Genomic DNA, 13,523 nt, shown 5'->3' with positions numbered 1-13,523 from the left:
ATTGCCATACACGACCCAATAACTCGTCTCTGCAAAGAAATAGTCCAATATTAGTACAAATTACTGAGTAAAACTGCATTTTACAGATGAAATGAAATTTAAGGTGTCTGTTTACTTCTGCCATGTCTCTGTACATAGGTCAGTGTTCAGCTGCCATGACTCCACCCCACTTCTCCACACCCATTAGCTGGACAGCTGGCCTGACTCCACCCCAATAATATCATGCGCTGCCATTGCATGAAGCAGTAAAGATCAGCAGGCCTCATGGCCCAGTGCAATTGGAATAATCCCAGGTATATAACCACAATGTATTATAAATGCATATATGCTGTATGCATGTTTTTCCTTCATGTAAGTACATCGGGTTATTTTTAATGTGAAATCGGCAAATCCGAGAAATGAACGAAATACGGTGGGTTCGAGAGTTTCTTCTTCTTAATTTTTGTTCCAGTAATGGCTCGAGCGTGCGTTAAAGCAAGCTAATTTTTTGATCTCTGGTTTGTTATCCTCTGTCTTTCTTGGTTTCTCATCTACGAAATATATCAGTCAATGAAAATTGCTTTTATTTTGCCGAATAGACCAAAATATGCTGAATTATAAGGTTTCTTCTTCTTCATTTTTGGTTCTGGTATGTGCTCGAGCATGCATTAAAATGCAAACAAATTTTGATCTCCCGAGCATTGTTTGGGACCGACATGCATTGCGAAGCAATTCTCGCTGTTGTTATTATTCAAACTCGTGGTGTTGGAAACAAAATTTTAATTCAGAACACGACTCGTTTGATTCCTCATGTATTTTGAACCCCATCCCTGCTTTCGTGCATCCCTTATTTCTTTTCAGTTTTTTTTTTAAGATGGCAGTTCACCACCGTTGAATATAATCTTCCAAAATTACACACATTGAAAAATAAATAAATAAATCGCATGTACTTTTCGATATTTTTCATAATGATCTCCCATCACAATATTTTATGCTGATCACCAAATCTGCTTGCTCACTTGTCCCTCAATCTACATGTGAACCTGCCACCCACCAAACCTGTTTGTCCATTGTTAGTGGGTTACACTTTCACATTTTGTTGTTTAAACTATTTTACCTGTTTCATCACTGTTCAAACATAATTCTCCTCTAGCAACATGCTTCCCTCATATCGCTACTTCTATTACAGAAAGCAGGATGTGAAACCCCTGTCCATCATCAAAGCAAATGCCGCCTCATACTTTGATGTGGCAGTTTTGCGTTGCCTCTTCCAGCCTCAATGGGCTGAAGAGGGGGTATATTGGGCACTCACTTACTGCCTGCAGCGTCTTCGAAGAACCCTAGATGCAAAGGCTGGGCGCGGTGAGGCTGGGCTGCTGCCCCCCCGGCCTCGACCGCGGAGTCACTCTGTAGCTGCAATGCCCTATTTGGGTGCGGATGGACGAAAATCAAAGGCAAGAATCTGCATTGGGAATTAGCGATATGATCAGTTTTACATGTTATTGCCGTGGTATTGTGCTTCCTATTTCTCGTTTAGAGCTGTGTGTGCTGATGTGATTTTATAATTTGTTTAATGCAATTAGGATCTAATATATTTGCATCATTTACAAACATGCTTGTTTGTACTTTTGTTTTTTTAAGCAGGACCTTATGGAGCAGCCGCAGGGGGAGGGGAGTCTTCTAAATTGTGAAGCATGTCCACGCATATCTCTTACTAGCTTACGACGCCAAGCTGTTCCTGACCTTTCTTCTGAATTGGGAGCAAGTATCTTCAAAAGGGTAAGTACAGAATCTTCAACAGAATTAAATCCTCATCGAATTGCATCGGTTTCACCACTGTTAACTATATTATGCAATGTTTCTTTGCAAAAATGGTGCTGGGTGGTTCAACCTACCTGTTGTTTTACTTGTGTTACCTCTCTCCATCTTCATTTGCCATCCAAGTTTAAGAGCCGTAAAGATGAACGAAAAGGATCTATTCCAATACATCCATTTGGCAAGAAACGCCAACGAAGAATTGGTGTTCCCTTCTTGGTCCATGAGGATCCTTGTGATACATCTCCAACACGTAGCACCTTTTCTTTTGCTGGAGGCTTGGAAAAGGCTCCTTGGCAAACCGCAATTCTTGGTGAGTAGGTCTTGTACTATTTTTGACTTTTCACTCTGTACCTATTTCCCAAAATTTTCTTCACTTTATTTTGAACAAGCACATAGTATAATCTTGCTACGATTGAACAAAGTTTCTTCCACATCCCCAAACCAAAGGATTAATCAAAGAGATTGTAACTTCTTGGAAGACTTGTGGAAAGGACCCCTTCCCTTCTACACCTCATTCTCTTCTTCACCCCCCCTCCCTCCACTCCGACAAAAGTTTTTTTTCTGGAACCATTTTGAAAAGCCTCGATCTTAACATGATATAATTGATTCAGATATTATTTCTCTTTGGTGACTGGTTCCAATAAAGCTCTTCTACTGCACTAGTTAAAAAACCTTGTTGCTTTTGCAATCCATCCAACTGTCCATCCAAAATATGGTTTGCAGATATTGGTGGAGAGCTTGAACAGGACTATTTTTTGAAATATAAATTATTGTGATGTAAACAATAACTAAAATGAGATCTCACATGTTGATAGCACTGCAAAGATCAACCTGAATGTAACTGGCCAAACACTGGAACGATTCAATCAGCTCAAGTATCTGGTGTCAGGTCAGGTTCGATCTGTGACCTGCTACAGGTACCATGTAAACCTGTACTAACCTGTTCCATGGTCGGGTTGTCGGCGACTAAACCGTCTCCCCCACCAGGTTTTCTGGTGAGGAGGGTGTTTGGATATGGACACCCAGCAGGATTAAAAACAAAACCTGTCAAAGGGCGGAGGAGCTCCTTGTGAGCCAATGGCCATCCATATCTAGTGCCCAACTGTGTCTGCGGACGCCCTCCTGCAGTTGGGTCACTTCTTATTAGGAGGTTGGTGGCAGGATTTGCACTCCGGCCACCGTAAAACCCTTCATTCCGCAAAAACGCAAAAAAATCTGAAAACCCACTCCGTGGGAGTACCTCCTGTGCAGCTTCCCTTCGCAGGGCAGCTCACCGGATGACGGGATTGGGGCAAAGCCTTCGGGACCCCCAATCTTTGATAGGAGGGAAACCATGGGGTAACATCCCTGGGTCAGATTGCGGGAGAGTGTGTCGGAGTGGTGCTGAGGTGTCGTCCACCAGACGGCGGTCTCCTTGGGTTAACCTGAGGCGGTCCCTTCGGGTGGGTGCCTGGAATGTCCTATCCCTAAGAGAGGATGATCACCTGTCTCTGTTATCATCTGAGCTCAAGCGTTTGGACATCGGGATTGCAGCTCTCTCTGAGGTTCGGAGACCGGATTGCGGCGAGATAATGGTGGGTGGTTACACCTACTATTGGTCTGGTCGCTCTGATGGTTACCATACCCAAGGAGTTGCTGTAGCTGTGTCCAATAAGCTGACCCCAATGATAATTGAGGTAACACCGGTCAACGAGCGTATTATGAGATTAAGGATTCGTCACTCCTTAGGTGTCATTTCCCTGGTCTCTGTTTATGCTCCGACTGAGGCGAGTGATCTCACCGTGAAGGACGCATTCTACGCCACACTCGAGTCTGTGGTTGATCAGTGCCCCAGACGAGATACACTTCTAGTCTTGGGGGATTTCAATGCATCGACTGGAACTGATAGGGACGGTTATGAGGTGTGTGTTGGTCCCCATGGGTCAGGAACTATGAACCAGAATAGCACTAAGTTCCTTGACTTTGCAAGAAGTCATGGACTTAGGGTGGCTGGTTCATGGTTTCAGCGCCCACAAGCTCATCGCTGGACTTGGTATTCCAACGCTGGCGGTGTGGCAAAGGAGATTGACCATGTCCTCATTGACGGTCGTTGGAGGATGATCCAGAACTGCAGGGTCTACCGGAGTGCTCAGTTCCTCAATACTGACCACAGGCTTGTTGTAGCAACTCTAAAGCTGCACCTTAAATCCTGGAGAATGGTACCATCCCAGCCGAGGCTGGATGTTGCCAAGCTCAGGGATGAGAGAGTAGCTGAGGAGTTTGCGAACAGGCTGAGTGGACACTTGGGGGTCTGGGTGCTTTGGGGGTCCTGAAGAGTTGTGGAGCGCCTTCAAGACCACCGTCCTTGATGTTGCCGGTGGATGCCTTGGAGCTCACCGCAGGGCAAAGAAGAATTTTGTCTCTCAAGGGACACTGGATACCATTGACCAGAGTCGCAGGGCCAGGCTGAATGGCAGAGCTGAGCTGTTCAGGGAGCTGAGGCGTAAAACTGTACGTGCACTGAGGGTGGACAAGGAGGCCTATGTGCGAGGAATCTGTGAGAGGGTAGAGCATCACCTGTGGACAGGTGATTCTCGTCCCGCTTACAGGGGAATTCGCGCATTACGTTCATCCAAGCCCATCCCTCAGAGCACTACAGTTCGAGCAGAGAGTGGTAGGCTCTTGACAGAGGAGTCTGAAGTGAAGGCCCGCTGGGCTGGTTACTTTGAGCGGTTGTACCAGGCTGATCCCCCAACTGTCGAGTTGGACGTCAAGGGTGTTACAATCCCTGTTGCTGACCCTCGAATCAACTGTGGTCCACCTACGCTTGTGGAAACACGGGCTGCGGTGAACCAGTTGAAACGGGGCAAAGCTCCAGGGATCTGTGGCATCCATGCCGAACTTCTCAAGGCTGGTGGAAATGCTGCACTCGTGTCGTTGCATGCAGTTTTGTGCTCTGCCTGGAACACAGGCATCATCCCAACTGACTGGAAGAGGGGCCTTGTTGTCCCTCTCTGGAAAGGGAAGGGTGATCGCCAAGACTGCAACAACTACCGAGGGGTGACGCTGCTCTCAGTGCCGGGCAAGGTCTTTGCTCGGATAATTCTCGATAGGGTTCGCCACCATCTGCTTGAGCACCAGCGTCCAGAGCAGTCAGGCTTTACACCAAAGAGGTCAACGATTGACCGTATCCTTGCACTTCGTGTCCTCACCGAACGCAGACGAGAGTTTCGGCAGGGGCTGCTTGCAGCCTATGTTGATCTCTGTAAAGCGTTCGATTCAGTGAATCGGGATGTCCTCTGGAGGATTCTTGGTCTTCGTGGGGTGCCACCAAAACTGATCGATCTGATGTCTGAACTCTACTCTGGTACTGAGAGTGCTGTGAAGTGTGGTGGTACCATCTCTGACTTATTTCCAGTTGTTACTGGAGTTCGTCAGGGATGTGTACTTGCCCCCACACTTTTCAGCACTTGTATGGACTGGATTCTAGGGAGGATGTCGGAGAGATCAAGTTGCGGTGCGTCATTTGGGAATGTCAAGATCTCGGACCTTGACTTTGCAGATGATGCAGTCATCTTTGCGGAGACTTTAGACATCCTCTTGGGGGCCCTCGAGGTGCTGAATGAGTAGTCGGAGCCGTTGGGATTATGGGTTTCTTGGGTCAAAACTAAGATCCAGGCTTTCGGTGACATCTTGCATGCTGCTGTCCTGTCTGTGTCTGTTTGTGGTGAGGATGTTGAGGTCGTGGAGAGATTCACTTACCTTGGCAGTGATATTCATGTCTCTGCTGGCTGCGAGTCAGAGGTCAATAGACGTCTGGGTCGGGCCTGGGGAGTCATGGATTCACTGGATCATGGGGTGTGGCGCTGCCGGTACCTGTGCGGGAGGACGAAAGTCCGAGTCTTCAGGTCCTTGGTACTTCCAGTCTTGCTCTATGGGTGCGAGACCTGGACTCTGACCAATGATCTGAGACGGAGACTTAATTCCTTTGGTACCAGGTCTCTTCGGAGAATCCTTGGCTATCGCTGGTCGGATTTTTTGTCCAACGAGCGGTTGCTGAGAGAGACTCGGATGAGATTTGTTACCTGCATAGTCCGTGAGCGTCAGTTGCGGCTGTATGGACATGTGGCTCGTTTTCCTGACTCTGATCCTGCTCACCAGATTCTCTCAGCGAGGGAGTCTCATGAGTGGAGGAGGCCAGTGGGTCGACCACGTGCCTCATGGTTGCAACAGGTTGACCATCATCTCAAGGAGATGGGGATGGGCCTGGCATCTGCCTGGGGGATGGCCAGACGGAGGCCCCTGGAGTACCGGCGGAAAGTGGACGCAGCGACGCGCTGTTCTGGCACATGCTCCCATACCTGACCTGAAGTATCTGGGGAGCATCCGAGCTGAGAATGGTGGATGTATAAAATATATTTGAGCAATAATTGAAAATGAATAAATAGGTTTCAAACAAAAGGATGCTGCTCTTTATTTATTATCAAAGGAGGATGCCATCAAGACAAAAGAGCAGAGAATTCAATAAAAGACTATTTAAGATCTCCCTATGTCATTTAGTGTCATACACAGTGGAGACAAACAACAACAACAGGCATTGAAAGGCCATTTTCCCTGCAAGAGCGAGGATTAGCCTTGCAGGCCACATGACAATCTTCTCCACGTTGCCATATTTTCTGCATCTCCCCTTGTTAACCCCCTTACCCGCATTTCTTCATCCACCACCTTCAGCCAAGTCTTTCTCGGTATTCCCCGTCCTCCACTTCCTTCTACATTCATTTCGTTCACGCTTCTTTCCTTTTCACCGGGGCAGTTTCCAATACAATGCCGCCATCCACAGTCAAAATTTCGAAAACCTTGGAGCGACGAGAAGTCTCCTTAGGGACTCTCTGCTGACTTTCTCAAAGGTAAGTTTCCGGTCGTTATTTGTCCCGTTTTAACTGTTTAATTTTCTCGCCTACATGTTACTCTGTGTTCCTAGTTCAGTTTTGTTTCAAAAATCGTGCTATTTTGTGAGTTTTTTTTTTGTCGACGTTCTTACCGGGTGTTTGAGGCCGAGGCCTTGGCCTAGGCTTGAGGCCTACCTGTTCCCCTCGGTGTTCGATCGGTTTTTTTTGTTTGTTTGTTTTTTTTTTCTCCCCATTACCTTCAATTTCTATCCTCCCCATTATCTTCAATTTCTATCCTTCCCACTTTCTTAACGTCCCCCATTCTCCCAACTAATCTCTCGATTTCTTATCTCCAAAAAAACAACAAAAACAATACGCGAACCTTCTCCCGAATCTGCTTCTTCTTCTTCCTCTTATCTTCCTCCTCTTCTTCCTCGATTTTTTTTTTCCACAACACTTCCATGACCTAATCTTTTGAAAACGCTCTCAAACATTAATAATAATAAAAAATACGATCTCATAATGCCTCTCTCACACATGTGGTACTCTTTACTGTCTCAAAATGCACTACTCTTCTGATATTTTAACAGACTGCTCGCATTTCGACCTCTCCTTCATTCCTTGCCTAAAAAATCCAACTGTTATAGCGTTTCTTCTCTCCATTCTCTGAATTCGCCTTTATTTTATCCATCAAGAATTGTGTTAAATTGCATCTCTGACCTAAAACTTAAAAAAAAAACCCAGTTTGCGATGAATGTTCGCTTTCCATCAACCATTCTTTTTTTCCAACTTCAGTGCCAACTCACCACCCTCACCCCTCACTCTCACTCTCAAAACAACCATCGCACTCTTCTCCCTCCAAGCCTCCCTCTCACCTCTCTCAAAAATTCCTCCCTCACCTTTCTCCCACCTTTCATCCCCCTCACTCATCCTTCTCAAAGTTGCCCCCCCCTCTCATCCACCAAGCTGCCTCCCTCCACTGCCCTCTCACCTCCATCTCTTCACTCCACCTCCTCAAATCCTCAACTGCCTTCTTCCCCCTCTCTTGTCCCCCCTCTCCCCCAGCACCAGAGAGCGGTTTCTCCTCGTCATTCGGCCGCCACCCCGAGCTATTCTGCAATCCCCCACACTCTTTCAACAACACTCCTTACCTCCCCCCCTCGTCCCTTGTCCTACCCTTCCCCTCCCCCGCACCCCCTGCGCCGAAAGCCTCCTCCCCTACCTCTTCATTAAAAGTGTGGACCTCAAATATCCGGGGCCTTCACTCAAACCTTTCAGATCTTTCCATACAGGCTACCGCTGACAAACCAGACATAATCTGCCTAAAAGAAGCTTTCCTCTCCCAAGACGTGTCTGACTCCCAAGTATCTCTCCCCGGTTACTCTCTCCTCCGGTATGACAGACCTGAGCCTCGTCCTGGTGGAGGTGTTGCTCTCTTCATCAAAGACTATTCCTCACTCTCCATGCACTGCCCTCACTCCCCCACACCCCTAGGAATACCTCTGGCTATGGCTTCCCTCCACTCCCACCTCATGTTTATATGTGTACTGTACCGTCCACCTTACAGTGATGACTCCATCTACACCTCACTATCCGAAAACATGGACCATCTTCTATCTTCTCATCCAAACTCTCTCTTCCTCATATGTGGTGACTTCAATTGTCATCACGCCAGTTGGCTCGGTGTGGGTACCTCTCTCACCTGCCATGGCACCTCAGCAAAAGCTTTCTGCGACTCATTGGGAATGACTCAATCGGTCAATTTCCCAACCCGGATCTCAACCAATGGTACTCCATCTCTTCTGGATCTGATTTTGACAAATTTCCCTGACAATATCTGCTGCTCTTCCTTCGCTCCAATCGGTTCTTCTGACCACGTCCTTGTCAAAGTGGACATCTCTGGCTATTATCAGAGAACCACCTCACCACCGTCGAGTCTGGCATTTCACTCAAGCCGACTGGCAGGGTCTCCGAGCAGCCATCAAACTTACAGACTGGTCTCCTATCACTACTTTCTCAAACATCAACTCATCCTGGGAATTCTTTCAAAGAAACTTACTCTCCCTCATGCACAGATTTATCCCCTCTCGTCTTCAGTTATCCTACCCTTCCTCCCGCCCTTGTTTTACTGAAGCTTGTGGCGAGGCAGTTGTCCTGAAACAACTTGTCTTTTCCTCATGGAAAGCAAACCCAACTGAGGGTAATCTCAGTTCCTTCCACAAAGCTCGGAACAAGTGTGTATCTACCCTCAGGAGAGCCAGAAAACAACATGTTTCTCATCTCAAGTCTGAACTCTCAAACCTCTCTCCCTCCTCAAGATCCTGGTGGCGTTTAATCAAATCTGTTTCTGATGTATGTTCCCCCTCCATCCCCTCCCTTACATCAAATGGCAGCACTGCTGATTCCACACATGATAAAGCTGAATGTCTAAACTCGGTGTTTGCAGCTAAATCTTGTGTCCTAAACCCATCACTTTCTCTACCCACTTTACCCAGTCGCACCAACTGTCCCTGGACTCTGTATCCTTTTCTCCTGACAAGGTGGAGACCTTGCTTTCAAACCTCGAGTCAGATTCTGCACCTGGTCCAGACGGCATCAGCCCACGTGTTCTCAAAGCCTGCTCTTCTGCTCTTGCTCAACCTCTCTCAGTTCTATTCACCCTCGCATTTGCCCAAGGTCATCTGCCATCTGCTTGGAAATCTGCAAACATTACTGCCCTGCATAAAAAGGTGCAAAAACAGATCCCTGCAACTACAGACCAATCAGCCTTCCACCAATCATCAGCACGGTTATGGAATCCATCATCGCTTCAGACATGAAATCCTTCCTCTTCTCCAATGGCTTGATTTCCGATCATCAATTTGGTTTCAGACCAGGTTACTCTACCCAGGATATGCTGCTTCTGCTCTCCCAACAATGGATGGAGGTCCTCAATGCCAGACAGGAAATCTGAGCCGTATCCCTGGACATATCACGTGCTTTTTACACATTCTGGCACCCTGCCCTGCTCACCAAACTATCTTCCTATGGTATCCAAGGCCATCACTCATGGCTCGCAGACTTCCTCTCCTGTCGCAGTCAACGTGTGGCCCTAAATGGAGTTCTTTCATCCCCTCTTCCTGTGCAGGCTGGAGTTCCTCAAGGTAGCGTTCTGGGCCCTGTTCTTTTTCTGGTTTTCATCAATGATCTCTCGGACTCTCTGGAAAATCCTCTATTTCTCTTTGCCGACGACTCCACCCTCTGCCATACCATCTGTCATCCCTCAGACCGGCAAGCAGCAGCTTCTTCGCTCACTGCAGATCTGGATAAAATCACAAACTGGTCCAACACATGGAACATGTCTTTCAATCCGGACAAATCTCAGACTCTCACTATGTCTCTTCGAAAGGACCATTTAGGAACCCCCCCCCCCATCCACTTTCTCAACAATCCTCTGGAAGAAGTCTTTTCTTTCAAGCTTCTGGGTCTCACTATCTGCCATGACCTTTCCTGGGAAAGTCACATTTCCAACCTCGTCTCCAAAGCCAGTCGCCAACTTGGAATCCTCCGTCGTGCAAAGTCCTTCCTCGACCCACCTGAGCTCCTGACCACTTCCAAAGCTTTTGTCCGTAGCCTGATGGAGTACTGCTCTCCCCTCTGGGCTGGTGCTTCTGCCTCCCACCTTTCTCGGCTTCACGCTGTCGAAACCAGTGCATTTACGATCATCGGCATCTCCCGCAATGAAGCTGAGTATTTGGGCTCACTCAATCACCGCAGGTTGGTCGGTGGTCTTTCTGTCTTCTACCGTCTCCTCTCCAGCCTTGCTCCCCCTGCTCTCTCTGAGATTTGTCCCCACCACATTTCCACAGGATGCTCAAGGTCCGCCAACAACCCCCTTCTGGTAAAACTACCAAAATCACGAATCACTGCTCACCTTCACGCTTTCATTCCTCTTTTTTCCCGTGTTTGGAATAAACTCCCTCACTCTATTCTTTCCCATTCTTCCCTCCAGGCTTTCAAAAGAGCTGTTCACCACCACCTCTTATCTTCCCCCATCCAAATCCTCGATCTTTTCTACCCCAGATAATCCACCCAAGCCCACTTCCTTCAATTCCCCTGCTTTCCTTCCTGAAAGTCCCTGTCATGTCCATCTTCTCTTCCCCATGTTCCCCGTTCCATCCCCATCCCTCTCCCTTCCACAGTTCACCTGATGTGTCAGTTCCCCCACTGTTTTGTCCCTCCCACTCCCGCCCCTCTTGTCTCATGCCCCCTTGCTGTGTGTTGTGTGTTCACTCTCACAAGAGCCTCGACCAAGGTATACAAAAAAAAAAAATTAGCTCATTACATCTCGCAGTTTATATTACAATTTACAGATCCATGCAAAACAAAACTTATAACATGTAACCGTAAATCTTAATTGTTAATTTACAGGCATTTACTTGTGCTTACAAATACCACAACATCTTGCTTTTAACTGACACACGATTGTGTGAGGCTTCTTGGCTCGAGCAATCATTTGAGAAACTTCAAAAGAAGCTGTTGCTGAAGCTGCATTTTGTTGTTGAAAACAGCCATTGGAGTTAAGGCTGGAAAGGGGGGGGGGGTGGACATACAGATCGAGACAGAGACAGAGACAGAGTTCAAGTGTTCTCGGCAATAGAAAAAATTTGAATCCTTTTGAGCAAGTTTGGTGTGGATGTTCTGCAAATGATTCTGCAGTTTATTAGGGCGCAAACTGTCAACTCCAAAGACCGAAAGTACAAAAATGTACATCTCTTTATCTTTTGTTTGAAAGTAAATCAAATGTAAGTAACAAAGTAAGTGAGGAGCAAGAAAGGTGAAATAAATGGTAAATCGAAGAGAAAATTTGAAGAAAAAAAATAATCAATAAAGTCTTGTAATTAATGACATGAAGCTACTTCCCCAACATGACAGGGTTCATTTTTATGGGCGACCTCAAACCCCACCCCACTGCCACAAAATGTGTCCCGTGCATCTGTGCTGTTGGACTGCTGGCTCCAAAGACTTCCCAGAGCATTACAAAATGCTCACCCAGTAGAAGAACATCGGGAAAAGAGAAAGAATGTATGAGAAGGAATGGTGGGTGGCTTGAGGGATCCATGTGGGGATGGTAGACAAATCGTGGTTTCTTTACGTGCGACCTTGGCCCGTCCTAAATGACACGTGTGCTACACTTACTAAGAAATAACTATTTTAACTATCTCCAATTTCGTCCGGAGGTCATGTCCGTAACAATATAAAAGAACTGTTTTAAAAATATATTTCCCCCATAAAAATACCCAATTTAGGGGGGGTGTTCCCTACAGTTTGGGAACCAGTAGCCGAGAGGATGGGTGGGATAGCTGCTGTCAGGATGGGATAAACCAGTTCATGAGCAAAAGTATGCTTTTCTGAAAGTATTTCTATGTTGAGTCAATATTAGGTACTGTGAAGATGGTGGTGCAATCCCTTTCATGAGAGGGCAGATTGCAATATCTGCAAGTTGGCCTGTGCAAACAGCCATATTCTGTGTTGTTAAGGTTGCTTCCTTACAATAGCCAGCGAGATGTGTGCTTTGACATGAAAGTGGTTAGAAGAGATACAAGAGGGATTGTATGGGAAATCAGTCATTTCTAAGTCCAGGAGGGAGGACGTACCAGTTGTAGAAATCCGGGTTTGGAAATTCACGTGTTGGGTCAAACCCACCGAGTCACAGATGGCCTTTGCTGCAATGCCATGGCTGTTTGTTGCTGAGCCAACACCCAGCCAGCTGGCTTGGTAACATTTGAAATTGCTGCCGCTGAGAAACGTAAAGTTGGGATGGATGGTTGAGCTGATTTATATTAGAGGAAACAGTGGTGTATATGGAGTCATCTCCATATGGAGTCACCACACAGACATTAGGTGGTTGTGGAGAGGTAGACACAGCCTGACGTATTCTCAATGGCTTGCAGGGGGGGAGTGTGGATAATGGTCAATGAGCAAAGGACTTCTTGACATGAACAGCAACAGCAGTGGCAGGACCATAGCAGTTCTCTGATAACGTTTCTTCTTCATAACCAAAAGTTTCACGGTAAAGAGAATGCCATTGAGAAGAGGGCATTAGCTTCAAGCGTGAGAGAGTTATTGTTCGGTGCGGAGCTGTGTGCAGTTCAATACTCTGTTCAAAAGGTACAATGTGCTTTCACTTTTTTTGTCATCAATTCTCATGTTCACATAAGACATGAAATCACGAAGCCCTATCAAAACTAGATTTGTGTTGTTTTTTTATTTTTTTTTATAAGACCTGCGTGGAAATTACCTTGAGCAGTTTTTGTTTGGAGTGTAATCACGGGAGTGAAATTCACCAGTTCTGCAACTCCCTTCCACAGATATCCCATCATGTTTGTTCCCCACTATTTTGTGCTTCTCTCTTCTGCCCATCTCGTCTCCTGCCTTGTTGTATGTTTCTGGGTATTTGCTCTTATACGAGAATCGACAAGGTATACAAAAAAACCCCCCAAAAAAATAGACCACTTCCAAAACTGAGATTCAATTCTTCTGAAATTTGATTGATAGTAATTCTGTGATTCTCATTACTTTGCTGCTCAACACTTTTAATGTTTACTTGAGTGACAAGTTTGTTGCTTGTGAGAATTCTCAAGATCACGATGTAATTATCACAGCTGCAGGAGTTGTGCAGACAGTCTCTCCTGTGGATTTCAGTCGGTTTGATCTTCCCCTTTACAAATAATCCTGATAACCTGTGCTCCAGAGCACACGTTATTATCTTGGCTGCCATCTTGGTTTTATCCAGAATACTTTGACCAGTCGATGTCACTTTTTAGATCCTCATGGAGGATCTCTGAGTCTTACTCACGTTGTTGTTCTTGTGGACTT

At 46.4% G+C, this 13,523-nt stretch overlaps 1 protein-coding gene across 7 annotated transcripts in view; it reads left to right on the top strand.

Moving 5' to 3' along the window:
* The window catches only part of UNC80 (unc-80 subunit of NALCN channel complex), a 449,893-nt gene that overhangs the window by 72,039 nt on the left and 364,331 nt on the right, over window positions 1-13,523 (top strand). For all 7 annotated transcript variants that reach the window (XM_085870661.1, XM_085870659.1, XM_085870657.1 and 4 more), the window contains exons 8-10: window positions 1,169-1,433; window positions 1,624-1,758; window positions 1,924-2,107. In XM_085870661.1, coding sequence (XP_085726787.1) covers window positions 1,169-1,433; window positions 1,624-1,758; window positions 1,924-2,107 — 584 coding nt within the window. The remainder of the gene's footprint in view (window positions 1-1,168; window positions 1,434-1,623; window positions 1,759-1,923; window positions 2,108-13,523) is intronic.

This window comes from Eptatretus burgeri, chromosome 2 (genome assembly GCF_056783735.1).
Source record: "Eptatretus burgeri isolate ZD-2024b chromosome 2, Ebu_testis_v1, whole genome shotgun sequence".
Taxonomy (NCBI): domain Eukaryota; kingdom Metazoa; phylum Chordata; class Myxini; order Myxiniformes; family Myxinidae; genus Eptatretus; species Eptatretus burgeri.
Note: the sequence above shows the minus strand (reverse complement) of the source record. Positions and strands in the feature narration are given on the sequence as shown.